Below are 17,080 nucleotides of genomic sequence, written 5' to 3' on the forward strand. Positions count from 1 at the left end.
AAATAATTCCAAACTTAAAACCTTTATCCTCTTAAAAACCAATGAATAGAGTAAAGTTAATTCTCCGTAAAGTGATTTGATTTCAAAATGCCAAAGGCCCTTGATGCATTTCTTTTTTTTCTTTAAACAAAACACTCCCCTTGCTAAAACTAAAGTGAGAATCAATTAAGTATGGTACAATTTATAGATACATTTATGTCACTAGAAATACTTTGTTTCAGAGTTAATTTTTTTAGAAATAATAAAGATGAATTATATATTAAAAAAGAGAAGGACAAGAGTATCTCTTTACAACTTGACAAAAAGGACCCGCGGCTACATCAAAAAACAACCAATGGGGCTTGAAAACTTGGGTAGATTAGTACTTACCATAAGTCCAGCCAGAGGCGGAGGGAAGGGGGGCTAAGAAGGCCCCGCCCCCAAAATTTCAAAAATTTATATTTTTTTGTTTTATTTTAAAAATTGATAATTTTATCTTTATTTTTTAAAAATTTTATAATTTTATCCTTTCAAATATTAAAATTTTTATTTTCTCATTCTCAAATTTAAAATATTGACTACGCTACTGAATCCAGTCAAATAGTATTAAAAAGAAAACATTACAAAAGATAAAAAAACCCACCCTATACATAGTAAAATGACCTGTACATAATCGTTTCCTAAAAGGAGGATCTAAAACGGTGTTCAGCCATTATCCTACAGAAAAAGAGCAGGTAAAAAAAAAACATCAATGGTTCTCATGAAGGTAGCAGTGAGCACTGTGATGCACAGCAAAAGTAAATAAAGTAAGGGGACAGAACACCTCACACTAGGTTAATATTTCTTTCCAGGGTTGGCATGGAGTCATTGATCCAAAGCAAATTTGTTGATCTTGAGACACCTTCTTTGGCCAGCGTGTTAGCTTTTATATTAGCAGATCGAGAACATCTTCCAATCTTGCCAAGTGTATTAAATGTTTGAATTATCAGAGTCCTCATTCTTCATGTCTTCCTTAATATCAATCACTTTTACATAGAATTTAATTTTAATTTTACATTTGGATTGTTGTGCTAGGGTATGGCCGTAAAGGGGTCAACTTGGATTTACAGCATAAAACTCAACTAAATTCCAACAAAGATTAGTTCCCAACCCATACAGTATATTTGTATAAGTTACTTGACTAATTTACATTGAAGAAGTAAATTTGCATATCAACCACATCATAAGCTAATCAATCACTGGAAATATGAAATTACCACTAGTGCTTGCTAAATTTTATAAACAAATCATCTTAATAAGCAATAACTATATGTGCGAGGGCTAATTGTTTGAGTTAACATTCCATGAAATTTACCCCAAAATTTATGTTAATATTCTAGCTTGTGATTAAGTCAAATATTCAAGTTTCCAACATTTGAATAGATTAGGAGTACTTCATAAATGAAGGGGTTTAATTTGAGGTAATAGCTTCAAGTATGGAAGAAGAAAAACAAGATTATGGTGCTTATTTTTTTATCTTTTTTTTTTATTTTCTTGTCTTGTGTTGATTTTATGTCAACACTCTTATTCGCTATTTGGTAATTTTGGACGTGTGTATTTCTGCAGTAATGTTTATGAAATGGTATGGATAGCATTGATAGCTGTGGATCACGAGACATATATACACTTTAGATAACTATTTATTTGAGACGTGCTGAGAGGTGATTTAATTATTTCTGTTAGCTGAGTTGTTTTTTCGGAGGTTCAGCCGACTTCTTAAAGAGTCCAACTGGAGCTATTTATCCCCAAAATGGAGCTTAATTTGGGCATGTGGCATGTGACATGCGACATTGCCACATCTTCTCAAGAAAAGGGCACAGGCAAAACCAGAGGAAATGCGATAAGTAAAGGCCAAATAAATAAAAAGGCTAATCATAATTTAACCAAAAAAAAAAAGAGAAACAGAAAGAAAGATGGTGCACATCTTGTCATCATCCATCGATTAGACATCCCATCCCTCACCAACCCAACGTCCTTGGACAACTTCTTCCACATATGTTGTCCAATAAAAATCTCTCAAGTGTCTCGCATTGCTTGAAATGAAAAAAAAGACTGCCACGTGCTACCTTCTTGGCAATTGCTACCAGCGTTCTCCTCCTTCCGCTTGGTGTCGCCTGTACAGCCACAACCACCACCACCACCACCATTTGCAATTCTCCTGATTCAGAATTCTTATCACATTACTACTGTTGGAAAAGTGTTTGACAAGCAACCTTCAGCTGGTAAGTTAGCTTCACTTTCACCTTTATTATGAAAAATTTTATACGCATCGCTTTTGGATTACAAAGCATCCTGGTCAAATTGTTTCCGTAGTGAGGTAGAAGTTGTCATTCAAGAAAAATTACGAGGACGACTTATAAAGCATTTTAATTCTCATGGTTTTTGTTTTTTAAAAGAATAATTTTGGGTTCAACTGTAAGAAATTATCTTCCACTTGTTCATTCTTAAAAAACAGGGTCGGAAGAGAAGCAGCTTCAACCTCTTCCACTTGTTCGGTCAATCAATAATTAACTGCTGTTTTCGTTAATCAATTTACATTTGAGTAACAACAAAAACAATGGCAAAAGCACTTCTTTCCATGATCCTGGAGCAGTTGGGTGGTTCTTTCATTCCTCAAGAGATAAAGCACCATATCGGATTGGCTGTAGGTCTTGAAGAAGAAATCCAAAAACTCACCAGCCACTTTGAGGCCATTCAAGCTGTGCTTGAAGATGCGGAAAGAAAACAGGTGAAGTAGGCCAGTGTGAGACATTGGTTATCTAAGCTCAAAAATGTTTCCTATGATGTGGAGGATGTGTTGGATGAGTGGAACACTGCAAAACTCAAATCAAAACTTGAGAAAGAAGAGAGAGCAACTGAACATGCTTCTTTGCCAAGGAAGGTATGCTACTCTTTCTCCTTCTCTTCCTCTAAAATCATACTACAGCACAACATCGCTCAGAAAATCAAAGAATTGAATGGACAATTAGACTTTATTTCTGCTGAGAAAGATAGGTACAAATTCGAACTATGGAGGGGAATTCATGAAGAATCTGAACTACAAATAACTACCTCTTTCATAGATGTTACTGATGTATATGGCAGAGACCAAGATAAGAATGCTGTATTAAACATGTTGTTGGAAGAGAATAGTGAAAAAGATTCCACTCTCCAAATCATCACTATAGTAGGGATGGGAGGAGTAGGGAAAACTACTCTTGCTCGACTAGCCTACAATGACAATATTGTGGATACTCATTTCGAGAAAAAAATTTGGGTGTGTGTCTCAGATCCTTTTGATGGCATCAAGATTGCCAAAGCGATTCTTGAATCTCTTGGAGATGCTGTGCCAAACTTTGTTGAATTACAAACTCTACTACAACGTATTAGGAAGTCAGTTGTAGGAAAAAGATTTCTTCTTGTTTTAGATGATGTGTGGAATGAAGATGACTGGAAGTGGAAACCCTTCAAAGATTCTCTCAGTTGTGGTTCTTTGGGAAGCAAAATCTTAATGACCACGCGTAAGGAGAATGTTGCGGTTGCAATGGGTTGCACTACTTTGTTCCCACTAGGGAAGTTGGCCAAAGAAGAATGTTGGCTGTTGTTTAGTCGGGTAGCCTTTTTTGGAAGGACTAGCAGGGAATGCCAGATGTTGGAAGATTTTGGTAGGAAAATAGCAGACAAATGCCAAGGTTTGCCACTTGCTGTGAAGACTCTTGGGGGTCTCATGCGCTCCAAAAGAACTATAGAACAATGGCAAAGTGTTTTGAATAGCGAAATATGGGAGTTGAAGGAGGCTGAAAGAGGTATTTTCCCTCCCTTATTGTTGAGTTATTATGATTTGTCCCCAGCTTTAAAACAATGCTTCTCATTTTGTGCCATATTTCCGAAAGACTGTGATAGAGAAAGATAGGCTGATCAAACTATGGATGGCGCAAGGTTTCCTTAAGGAGAAGCAAATCAAAGATATGGAAATCCTTGGTCAAGAGTATTTTGAAGACTTAGCAATGTGCTCTTTTTTTCAAGACTTTGAAAGAGATGGCGATGGCAACATAAATAAATGCAAAATGCATGATTTAGTACATGATTTGGCCCAGTTTCTGACGAAGGGTGAGTGTTTCATGGTAGAGGTCTATGGTGTTGAACAGCCTCAGGTAGATACTTACAGTGAAAAAGGTCGTCATTTAATGTTGGCGCTTGGAGAGAAGGTCATATTTCCTACCTACATTTATAATGTTAAGAAATTGCGTAGCCTCCTAGTTGAACCAATCAATTTTTATGCTTCAATAATGAGCGAATCCTTACCCAAGTTATGTAAACAGTTGACTTGTCTGAGAACATTGGACTTGAGTACCAAGTATCATACTATCTTTGGTAGCACAATTACAGAAATTCCAAAAGAGATAGCAAAATTGATTCATTTGAGATACCTTAACATAAGTAACAATGATGATTTAGAAGAATTGCCAGAAGCATTGTGTGAATTGCTTAATTTACAAACCTTAGACCTCAGTTTTTGCAAAAAGCTAAAGAGATTGCCAAATGGAATTGGAAAACTAGTAAACTTGAGGCATCTTAAGAATTATGGTACTTGGAGAGTAAGGTTCATGCCAAAAGGAATGGAGAAATTAACGTCTCTTCGAACACTAAGGGAGTTTCCATTGAGTGAAGGTGGTACTAGTTGTGAAACATCTTCGATTGGGGAACTGGGAAGCTTGACCCACCTTGGAGACTATCTTGAGATTAGAGGATTGGGAAATGTGAGAGATGTGAATAAGGCCAGGAAAGCAAATCTTCGGAGCAAGGAATGCCTCTTTAATCTGTTACTCAAATTTGATATGGATGAGAACAAGTCAGGAGGGGGGTTGCCAAATGGTGATGCACTTGTTCTTGAAGCCTTACAGCCACCTCCTTACTTGGAATGTTTAGAGATACATAACTACAGAGGCTCGAGCACATTGCCAAAGTGGATGTTGGCATTGACCAACTTGAGGCATCTTGCAGTCTGCTCGTGCAGAAACTGGGAGAGATTGCCTCCCCTGGGGAAACTTCCATCACTTGAATCACTTTGGATCTATGACATAAGGAGAGTAAAGAAAGTGGGAGTTGAATTTTTAGGAATAGAAAGAGATGAGGGGCAAGGATCTTCATCCTCAACTGTTATTCCCTTCCCGAATCTGAAAAGACTTGAAATTCATGACATGAATGAGTTGGAAGAGTGGGAATATGGGGAGTTTCATTTCCTTGGCAAGAGAAAAGAGCAAATTAGTATAATGCCATGTCTCAGTTTCTTAGTGATTGATAGATGCCCGAGGTTAAAGGCACTACCACACCACCTTCAAAATTCAAGCATTGAGACATTGGAGATAAGATGGTGTTCTATTCTGGAAACAGGGTGCATTATCTCTCGCATTCCTAACATCCGAATAAACTATATGGAGGTGAAAAGAGATAAAGTTTGAACTCTTCTTGGGTCCAGAAGATCACAAATGCAAGCAGAAGCTCATCAGGTTCTTTTCTTTTTAAATCTATTACTACCTTGCCAATTTGGAATACATAATCTACATTTTTGTCTGAATCATTGCATGCATACATGGTTTATTGATGCAAAATTTAGCTGAATATCGAACTGGTTTGCATAATTAGCTGATGCAATGAGGTTAGAAAGCCCACTAAGGTGAAAAGTGGCCAAACTACCGTATTGGTTGGCCTAACCAAGAATAACTAGAACCTCTCCCTCTTTTGAAAAGAGTCTAGAAAGAATAAGCACTGCTCATTCAAGAATAATATTCTTTTTTAATGTTAAAATTGAGAGAAAGCTCATACATTCATTAAAGTTAATAAAATTGAAATGTTTGCATGTGCTTGGTAACACTTAATTTCGAAAGTTTTTGTTGTATAATCTGCGGACAAACTATATATGCTTAATATTGCAATTTATTTCCTAGGAAGTGTATAATATTTGTGAGGTCTACATTTTTAGAACCTAACAAAATCCACGCTTTTAGGAGGAAGAAGCTGAACCAGCACTAGATGCTCTATCCAAGCTGAGAGATAAAGGAATCAAACAATAGCAGCAGAGTGATGAAGAAAATCCAACCATGAAGGAATCGACAGAGGAGCAGCAGACTGATAGAGAAAATCTAGCCATGGGGGAATCAATAGAGGAGCAGCAGACTGATGAAGAAAATCCATCCATGGAGGAACCAACAGAGAAGTAGTAGGGGGAAAAAAATATTAGTTTTGGCCTTGTCTATCTTTTTTTTTTTTGAATAAGTAAGGATTTTCATTGGCCTTGCCTATCTAGTTGAAGCAGGATTCTCCTTGTACTTGTTGTCTAGCATAAGCTTTGACTATCTTTGGGTTGTATTTCAATATTAATTGCAGGCTTGCTCACAGAATTTTCATCACGAGAACATTTATATCATCAACGTTTCTCAAGACATTGATTTATGGATCCTCTGCCTTTTCATGGAGTGACTTTCCTCCCTTCCTCTTCTTTTCTTCCACAGTGCACTGCTTCTTCATCGAGCAATCCTTAAGGGAAAAAGGATAGTGATGATAAGCCATTGCGATCAAAGACTGTCCCTCAACTCTATTCAAGTTCAGGCGATTACAGGTTGAATTTATAGGTGTATGAACAACCCTTATTCTAGTAGGATTCGGACTGGTATTAATCCCTCTCTAGTAGTGAAAAACAAATAACTATCAGGTTATCTTAATAAAGACATAAATTATCTAGTTATCTTAATAAAGACAAATAAAATATTTGTATGCATATGTCTACAATTTAAAGTATTCAAAGGGTAAACATGATACATGGTCACTAAATTCAAAGGAGGCACGAGTAATGTTACTAGCTAAGAAAAGTATTATAAGGTTGATTAAATAAATATTGTATCATCTTACTCAAAAATACAATAACATCTAAATTCTTTTTTACTTATATTTTAATACTTACTTCTTTGACCTGAAACAACATTTTAAACAAACAGAAAATGGAACACATGGAATCTTAATTAATTAACATAGAGCAAATGGAAATTAAGATCACCCCAGAGGATTCTGCACTGGATGTGAACTGAAGGGTATCCTTAGGGTGTGAAGACCTTTCCTTGACACGTTCTTGCAAAATTAACAAATCAATTAAAAGTATAAAACCTGGTCCTATCGAGCTTGGTAGTCCTTTTATTCCATTCGTACCAAAATCTTCACCTCCCGCCCATCCCAAGAGTGGTGGTTCCACTTAGCCATCTAAAACTCATTACTCAGTAACATATATGATTTGAAGAATGTAGCAGTATAATCTGTATCTGATATTTTAACCAGCTTGTTTTTTGTATCCTGTCCAGACAATAACTTCAAGTTGCTTATGTATGCAGCTTAAATTGTAATATATTTCTTAGTTAATAGGATTATATATTAAGAACTTAATGTTGTGGCTTAGTATATATTAATTTATAATATACTTGAAAAGAATTAAAGAAACCTCAATTTCACATATCATACTAGTTTGTCAACTCTATGTATTTATAATAATCATGCTTATAAAATTCATAGATATATTAGCGAATATATTTTAAATATGCATTTAAAATTTGGTAGCACTTCACCACAAATTTATTATACATGTTAATTATAATGTATTTCTTAGTCAATAGGATTATATATTAAGAATTTAATGTTGTGGTTTAGTATATATTGTTGTTGATACAGAGAAACTAAAGCTATGCCAAGTGATTGGATTATAGAATGGCAAGCTTCTAAATATTTACACACACAAAAATATGAGATTTTCAAAATAAATCAAAAAAATTTTGCGAGGGAGTCGACAAATGCATTTGTCTCTCCATGAACAAATTTGACATCACCAATGATACTATTCTAGCAATCAATTTGGTCGGGAATCCACCATTTGTTTCAAGACTTTGAGTTAGCATTTCAAATTCAAGATAGCGTCACCTTTGAATCGAAATCAATAACATGTTTTTTGGTACCATCAAGGTTTTATTACATTTCAAACTCCAAAATAATTGGATTGCTTGTTTGATTGCAAGCAATAATGAAAAATGACATAGTCATTTCCCTGACCAAATATATCATAAATTCTTTTAACTTTCAAAAAAAAAAAATTATTCAGCTCTACTAGCACTACCTTTGAGACCAATAGAGATTAAACATTAAATCTTAATCTTTGAAATTTCTTAATATGTCTTGTTAATATGAATCGGGTCTAATTTGGAAAAAATTTCTGTGTTTGAGATTGAAAAATTACTTTCACATCACATCAGACTAAGGCTGCTTTATCTTGCTAATATTCTGCAACTTGTTATCCTCAGAAAGGCAAAGGTTAGTTATGTCTTCAAAATGTTTAATCGAAAGGAGATTGATTCTTCATCATGACTTCAAGGATATATAATTGCCTATTTAAGAAGTGGGTTTAAATACTTGTGAGTTGTTTTGACGATACAAGGGCAGTTGACTGAAATCTTGCAAAGGGGACTTTTTGGGGGAAATTATTTAGGAAACAGCTAAGCAGTTGGAGTTCAGCTTTAATATGAAGATATTAAGGTAACTATGCAGTAGTCATTTGGCTTTACTATGGAGATAATTAAGTGATTCCCACTAGTTTTATTATAAATAATATGATAATAGATGCACTTAAATATTTGATTCAATGATAGGTGCATGTATCCCCCACTAAATATCCAAATTGAACAACCTAAACACCTTTAAATGACAAGTGGGCAGTTATACCTCTTTTGCAGTAATTGCATAAATTCACTTGAATTGGCTTGCATGTGGAGAACTAGTCAGTGGACTTGTTCAGCGAGTTTCACTGAGCTATCATTTGTTTGCAGGATTTGTTGGGATAAAGAAGACCGAAGCATCACCAGATCTAATTTATACTTCAAGGACCTATTTCGTCGGTATGGATTGCACTTGTATAAAATAAAGGTACCTTCTATTGCATATTGACCACCTAATAAGTAGTTGATAATGCTTTTTTAAACTGAATAATCTGTTAGTTTTCTTGTAAATGCTTTTGACAACTGTTGTTTCATGAGCCATAATTCTAACTATATTTTGACACTGAAAGAATATACGATACAAAAAGCTGCGCAGGTCTGCTGTGGTATCTTAAATGGTGCTCAAAGTTCTTAATCAGCCTCAACTTCCAATTTTTTTTTTTTAATTCTGAAAAACAAAAACCCCTCACTGGCTAAAATAAAGTGGGAATCAAATCAGTTTGGTACAATTTGTAGATATGATACATTTATGCCACCAATGATACTTTGCTACAGAGTTATCTATATCATATATTCTTTTTGTTTTTCTTATTATCAATCATTTTTACGGAGAAATTATGATCTTGAAGTCAAAACTGGATGTTGGAATAATTAAAGTAATAATCAACCTCAAAATTGTGTGCTGGGTTATGGCGGTAGAGGGGGTCAACTAGATGTAAGTGACACCATTTGGACTTATACCATAAAATGAAACCAAATTCCAACAAAGATTAGCTGCCAATCCATACGGTTGTGTTTGTTAAACATAACTTTTGACTTGCAACATAACAAACCTACGATGACACATCTAAAACTGATAAGTTTATATAGATCATGCACTAATAGCCTCATATGTTGCAGTGTCTTAATAACTAAGTCTCTAAGCAAACATTCAAAAATTTAGATCTTTGAACTTTTAAAATATAATGTCTAGCTAAAAACATTCAAAAATTTAGATCTTGATAGGTGTGGGCTTTATAGGATGGGAGGGCTTCTCCTATTGTGAAGCCCACATTCCAGAAACTTTCAGATGTGCCCCAAAAACATAACACTAGTGAGAGGCGTTGTGTGATCTATATTGTTTGGTAGGTTTTAGATATCATATCATCTTTTGTATCCTTATATACTTATTTGATGTTGCTGAGTTGAATCGATAAGGGTGTGATTTCTAGTTGCATGTTCAAAGTTCCCATTAGAAATAGGGGCAGGTTTGGTTTGCAATCCCCCTACTTCAGTTTACGGTTTTCAGCTATCATAATGTATCCTTTTGTTATTTATTTGTTTATTGTTTTGGAAACAGGACCAGAAAGGACTCCCTGAGGAATTGTTTGCTGTAAAGATGTATGCTTTAACAACTGAAGTGCCAAAGAAGGTTCTTAAGACAAGATCCAAGGCGCAAGCCAACAGACCTGGCATCATCAAATGATTTGTTGCCTATAACTTGTTGCATTGTTGTAGGAGTACTCAAACTTTCTGGTGTAGGATGTGATTGTATCTTCCTATGTAATTTATTAGCGTATTACCTCAAACTCGTTTTACTTTACAAGCTCCTTGTGGACAAATTTTGCTCTTTTTCGTTTGAAGCTGTATATTTATCGCTGGTATACGTTTGAGTTGAATGACCATATATTTGTTCACTGTTGATGGAAAGAATCTTTACAAGTTGCAATTATAAAGTCATTTGTTCATGTTATTTCATAGCTTGTCTAAGGAAGAAGCAAATCCTTATGAATTTTCCATTATAAGAAGAAAGATGGAAGACCAAAGAGGGCATGAATAGAAATTACAAGAAATGATTGTACTTTTATTGAACTTATTTGGGATAATCAATCATAAACATATATATATATATTATGAACTTTGAAGCTTTGTCAATTAATGAGCTTGTTTGAGGCATGTTCTCGTAGCAGCACAAGTCTTTTCACAAATTTTTCTTTTTTGGAACGTATATCTTTCTTAATGATTAGAGCAATTGAAACTTCTGTTGAAAAGGGAAGAAAGGGGATTCGAAACTTGAAATTTTGATCTTCTTAAAATCCAATAAGTAGAGTAAGGCTTAGTATCTTTAAAGTGATTTGCTTTCAAAATGTCCAAAGTCCTTGATGCTCTTCTTCTGTAAACAAAACGCCCTCACTTGCTAAATTAAAGAGGGAATCAATTCAGCATGGTACAATAATAAAAATCAATGCTGCTCCTACTTGGCCTAGATGAGGCATATACCTTTTTACAGATTTAGAACAATTGAAACTTGAGTTTAAAGGTAAAAAAGGGATTCCAAACTTAAAACTTTTATCCTCTTAAAAATCAATAAGTAGAGTAATAAGGTTGATTATCTATAAGTGATTTGAGGTTCTTGGTGTTTTTCTTCTTTTGTAAACAAAACTAAAGTGGGAATCAATTAAGTAGGGTACTATTTATAGAAATGGATACATTTATGCCACCAATGATACTTTGCTTCAGAGTTATATCTATCATGTCTTCTTTTTGTTTTTCTTAATATCTATCATTTTTACATAGACATTAAGAGAATAAATGTATACTGGTATAATTAAGGTCCTTTGAAAAACAAATAAATGGGCAAGTCTGCCATTGGAAGTAGGCCCAAAAGTCTGCAAAGTCTTGCACATAAAAAAATAGTGTCTACAGCCTTTCCCATCAAGAGGCTGTCATCTCTCTTTCCATCTACCATTCTTTGTTTGAGATGGCTATCAAATCCATCTTTCATGAACACCACTTGCTCTATGATGACTCCAATGAATATGAATACGCACTTTGTGATATATGCAGTCAGCAAATTTGTGGTTTGGTCTATTCTTGTGAAAGATGCAAGTTTGCATTACATGTTTCTTGCGTTCATCAACAGCTACCTCCTCAGATAAGTGCACATCCTTTCCATTCCCAACACAATCTTACTCTCGTAAGGTCAAATTACATAGATTACATATGTGCTAAATGTTTCAATCTTTCTCGAGGCCATAGAAACCATTGCAAAGATTGTGATTTTAGCCTTGAGTATGCATGTGCTTTTTCAACTAATGATGTGAAAAATAGACTCAATGATGATGGTTTCAACAAGTCCTTCACCCTCTTTAACTATAGGAAAGTGAGAAAGTATGAGTATATATGCAGTTGGTGTGAGAACCATTTGTCTGGAATGTCCTATGGTTGTCTTGACAATGATGTTTATATCTGGTTCCACGATTCCTGCCTAATCAACATGCCTAGCATAATCGTCAAACACCCATCTCATCCATCACACCCTCTTCTATTATGCAATAGTCACTTTGATAATAGGTTGTGCAGTGCTTGCAACCTACCAATATGGGAGTTCAGAAAAGCCTATTGGTGTAGAAAATGTGAATTCCACCTTCATCTTCAGTGTGCTAAACTACAACCCAGTCTCAAGGTTGAGTTACATGAGCATGATCTTACTTTTTTCCAAATAAAAGCTAATACCGCTACCCACCTATGCAGGATATGTGGTATTAATTTTGATTTTCATGCTATAGGTGGTGAAATTGCTTTTAATCGTTGTGTCCAGTGTAATTTCAATTACCATTTCAAATGTCTTAGAATACCAAATTTTACTTCACACAAGTATCATAGGCATGAGCTCATGCTTATGGATTCCTATATAGAAGATGATTCTAAGAAATATTATTGTGATATATGTGAAGAGGAAAGAAAACCCAAGCATTGGGTTTATTGTTGCGAGAAATGCAAATTTGTTGCTCACATCAAATGTGCACTCAATAAGGTAAGGAGACATTTACTCTTTCTCTAAAGAAATTTAATAAATGTTTTTTTCATTAGATAAACTATTAATTATAGCTCACATATAATGTGCCCTTTCGAAAAATTTTGATGCTAATATTGTCATTTCCCCAGGTTGTAGTATGAAACTTGACCAAAGTTCAAACTCTAGTTTGTTGGATAGTGAAGCTTCAACATTGAAGGTGATGGAATTGGGTCTTCTATACTGATATTATTGTGATGTTTTCACTTGCCAATAAATTTTTTTGAAGTTTGCATCACTTTAGGTCTTCTATTATTCCTTGGATTTATATATTATAAAGATTTTTTAGTAATAAACACCAATTACGTTTTAGAATAAAATTCAATGAAAAAAAACTAAAAACTGTAAATAATATAGGTAAGAAACCTCTACTTATATAGCCGTATTCAAAATTAATTGGAGACGGCGTTAGTAAAACTATTGAATGTTGAATAAAATAAAAACAAATACGTGCATCATATTAATTTATGAACATATATATTTGATTGTTTAATTATTGCTTCTACATTTTAGTTTTATCTTAAATTTTCATTTCTTTTACTTTTTAAACAAAAATAAAAAGTAAATTTTACTATTAATATTGATCTAGTTGTAATTTTTCATTTTCATTCATCCATTTTGAATTTGTTCCAAATCTATCTGTATATTAACATGCGAGGAAAATATAAATGGAATTTGTCTGATAAATTCCACATGTTATGTGAATTATGTGAATGTAGTCACATGGACGTAAATGTAGTGCTTAGATGGCAAATTCGTTCCATATTTAATAGTGTATTGATGGATAGATGAATTTAAAATAAATTCAAAAAGATATAGATGGAAAAAATTGAGTTTGTTTATTCATAAATGAAAATAAAATATTATGACAATGTTACAAACTAAGGATGCCCTTTACTTAAAAAATAGAGGAAGATTAATAACTTTATTCACTCAACTTGGTTGTGTAGGTGCATATTGAACATTTTGATCATCAACATCCCTTGAGCTATAATGAGGCTATTGAGCAGAATGAAAGTCTTCTTTGCAATGGTTGCTGTCAGGAAATTTTTGATCAACACTATGCTTGTGAAGATTGTAAATACTACTTACATGGAACGTGCACTACATTGTCGTATGAGGTGTCACACCCTCTTCATTGCCAGCATCCTCTCAAGCTCTTCACGGATAAAGTTGAATTTATATGTCATGGATGTAGGGACCATTCTAATGGGTTTGCTTACATGTGCCTTCCATGTGATTTCCAACTTGATGTGAAATGTGCTACCACTCCAATCCCACCTAAAAATGAAGGGCAAAAGCAGACAGAGATGGAGGAAGTTTCCAAGCTGTGCCCTTTCAATCAAAATCATAAGCTAGACTTCTTCAACCGTAGACCCAATCTCAAAGATTTGGCTTTGGAATGCGATGCTTGCAAGCTACCAATCTTGGGTCCAGGTTATACTTGTGGTGATTGTTTCGGTATCAAATTTCATGAATCTTGTCTTGCACTTATGCGGGAGATGCAACTCACCATTCATCCATTACACACCCTTCATCCACAAATCGGCGATTGGATAAATCGTTCTACCTGCGGATTTAAAATCATTGAAAGTATCAATTATAGTTATTGGCAGTGTGATTTCCAGCTTCATCTTCATTGTGCTAATTCCCTGAAGCTGGCCTTAAAAATTAAGTCTCACATGCATAATCTTTATTAGTTTGAACCATATTATGAGAAATCCTACCACTTTTGTAACAAATGCAAAAGTTACATTGGTGAGGAACCTTTCTATTATTGCGTGGAGTGCAATATGAATTTGCACTTAAAATGTGTTCCCATACCATGTTCAGTTAAATCCAAATGTCACATGCATTGTTTGGCTCTTAAAAATCATTTTGTGGAAGACGATTTTGGAGAATACTATTGCGACATTTGTGAAGAAGAAAGGAACTCAAAAATTCATTGCTATTATTGTGAAGAGTGTGCTGGACAATTTGTTGCTCACATCGAGTGCGTGCTTCTTACAGTAAGTTTATCACTATAATTTTCTCTGTAGAATTTTTCTATACCATATTATTGAATTTTTTAAAGGAAAATAAGAATCCAAATTACATATCACATGATCATATCCACCACCTCTTTGATTGATTGGACTTTATTAATGGTTAAAATACCTCATAGGTCCATATACTATAGATTTTTCATTAATTTAATCTCTTTATCCAAAATTGGTTAATTTAGTCTCTATGCTATGAGATTTTATGTAATTGAGTCATTTTGCTTAACTCCATCCAAATTAACCATTAGTGATGCTGGCGTCGCATTGATATGTCAAATAAACAAAAAAATTGGCCATGTGGCATTTTTTTCTTTCCTCATTTTTTTTCTCTTATTTGTTCAAAACTACATTGTTTTAGACTACTATTTAATGTACATTTAGCTTTTATTTTTCATTTTCCTTCTTTCCTTCTCTCTAGCTCTCTTCTCCCCCTAGATTCTAACCCCTAAATGCAAATTCTGGATGTCGATCGCTAGTGGTATGAAATCTAATAAAAAAATAAAAAAAATTCATTTTTTTGTGATATTTCCCATAATTAGGGTAGCTTTTTCAAAATCTATCTCGATTTTCCTAAATCTAAAATCATAAACTTGCAAAAAAAAAAACTTGTTTCTTTCCACTGCTATGTCCTCGACTTGATATTAATGATCAAGGGTTGTGTTTTCCATGTTGTAGAATTTTGAATTTGCAGATGGAAATTTCCATGAATTTTCCAACTTGAAAGATGTTGACTCACCTGTTGAGAGTTCCTCTATGGATAAGTTGCTTTCCCAACCCCACGCCGAAGTGTACTTGAACCAAAACAGAATGGTAGTTAAGTCCCATGTAAGTGAATTTTAAAGATCTCATCTTTTATGTGAAAATTAATTTTATTTTATGAATAGTTGAATGGAAGAAAAGTTTCATGATTGTATGGTGGCCATTGTTGTTGTAGAAGTACTGGGTGGATAAGAAGTTAAGCAAATACTATTTCATGTTGTTTGCAAGAGATCTTACAATCACTTGGTCAGAAGACCACCGTTACTGACATTGGTTATACCAAAGAGAAACAAACAGGTTAGTGTAGATTTATTATCCATTCAGAATCCGTACTTCATACTTCAAGCTCGAGAGCTTTCCTAATCCATAAACTTTTAATTTTGCAGCGATGTGTTGATTAATGTTGCCAAACTTCTAAAAGTGTGTTGGCTAGAAATGCATGTGAAATTCAATGTAAAAAAGCTCTCACTGGAAACTTTGTATGGAGTTGTATTCGTGTTGAAGTTGACAGATGAAGCATATGGATGGGAATATCCAGTGAAGTTCGGAGTCACTCTTCCAAATGGGTACAAAGTTGAATGTGAGGATTATTTGATGACCAAGCCGAGAGGAGTATGGATAAAAATCTTTGTTGGAGAATTTACAACTTCATCAAAAAATATTGGAGAACTAAATATTTACTGTCGCGGATATTATGGTGGGAGATGGAAGGGAGGCTTATTGTTAAAGGAGTTGCTATTTTGCCAAAGAATTAAGTAATAAATTAGTATTTTCTCACAACAAATCTAAAAGCACTATAGTTTCTTCATTTGTTCATAATCTTGTAAATTCTAAAATGACATGAACTTGAAAGGAACAAACTCATCCAATCATCACCTTAGCAACCAATTTTCTGGCCTTCATTATACTGTATAGGTTCCATGCTAAATGCAACAAACAAGCCCATTGATTTTTTTGGTATTTTTATTAGATTTTTTGACCACCAGTGACTAGTGGTTGGTTGTTGGAATCTACGTTTGGGGATCAGAATCTAGAACAAAAGGATTAGATAGAGAGCAAGAGAGAGCAAGAGAGAGAAGGAGAGAAGGAAAAAAAAAAAACTAAATGTCCTTCAAATAGTAGGCAAAAAAGAAAAATAAAAGCCACGTGATCAATTTCTGTTTTTAGTCTAACACATCAATGTTAGCATTTTCTGACATGTTAGCGCGACGTTAGCAACATTGACAGTTAATATGGATGAAGTTAGACAAAAAGACTCAATGGTACAAAATATGGATGTACAAAGACTAAATTAACGAGTTTTGGGTATATGGATTAAATTGACAAAAAAAATTTAATATAGGGATCTATAAGGTAAAATGACGATTAATAAATTTCAATCAACCAAAAGGTGATGGATATGATCATGTAATTTGAACTTTTATAAAAATCATGGCTTTGCACTTTTTTCTTTTTTATACTTTCATACTCTGTTATGCTCTGTTTTTGATTCCGTTGAACTTAAGTTTCATTATTTTTTTAATTGATGAAATATAAGGGATCTTTTCTTGGTAACCAATTCAACTTTCCTTTTAGTTAAGATACTTTAAGCTCATCTCAACTAACAATTGGTATCAGAGCAAATTTTTAAGTTTTGTAGGTTTAACAACCTTTAAGAGATTCTAAACAAAAGCTTAAAACAACAACAATGGCATCCT

At 34.1% G+C, this 17,080-nt stretch overlaps 2 protein-coding genes and 1 pseudogene across 3 annotated transcripts; all 3 read left to right on the plus strand.

Moving 5' to 3' along the window:
• LOC108662476 overlaps window positions 1–10,206 on the plus strand; it is a 72,098-nt pseudogene extending 61,892 nt beyond the window's left edge.
• On the plus strand, window positions 2,906–6,456 carry LOC108662475 (putative disease resistance protein At3g14460). Its single transcript, XM_018122938.1, has 2 exons — window positions 2,906–5,507; window positions 6,006–6,456. The coding sequence occupies exon 1, from the start codon at window positions 3,927–3,929 to the stop codon at window positions 5,457–5,459; it is 1,533 nt and encodes a 510-aa protein (XP_017978427.1). The 5' UTR covers window positions 2,906–3,926; the 3' UTR covers window positions 5,460–5,507; window positions 6,006–6,456.
• On the plus strand, window positions 11,353–16,163 carry LOC18595130. 2 transcript variants are annotated; one of them, XR_001928335.1, is made up of 5 exons: window positions 12,553–12,742; window positions 13,533–14,591; window positions 15,300–15,449; window positions 15,559–15,680; window positions 15,770–16,163. XR_001928335.1 is itself a non-coding variant. In XM_018122939.1 (3 exons), exons 1-2 carry the CDS (start codon window positions 11,488–11,490, stop codon window positions 12,684–12,686), a joined length of 1,068 nt encoding a protein of 355 aa, XP_017978428.1. In that variant the 5' UTR covers window positions 11,353–11,487; the 3' UTR covers window positions 12,687–12,742; window positions 13,533–14,007. The 2 variants fall into 2 exon arrangements, 1 of the variants encoding a protein (XP_017978428.1); XM_018122939.1 differs by lacking the exons at window positions 15,300–15,449; window positions 15,559–15,680; window positions 15,770–16,163 and adding an exon at window positions 11,353–12,543 and having other exon boundaries at window positions 12,675–12,742; window positions 13,533–14,007.

The sequence above is a fragment of the Theobroma cacao genome, chromosome 6 (genome assembly GCF_000208745.1).
Source record: "Theobroma cacao cultivar B97-61/B2 chromosome 6, Criollo_cocoa_genome_V2, whole genome shotgun sequence".
Lineage (NCBI taxonomy): Eukaryota > Viridiplantae > Streptophyta > Magnoliopsida > Malvales > Malvaceae > Theobroma > Theobroma cacao.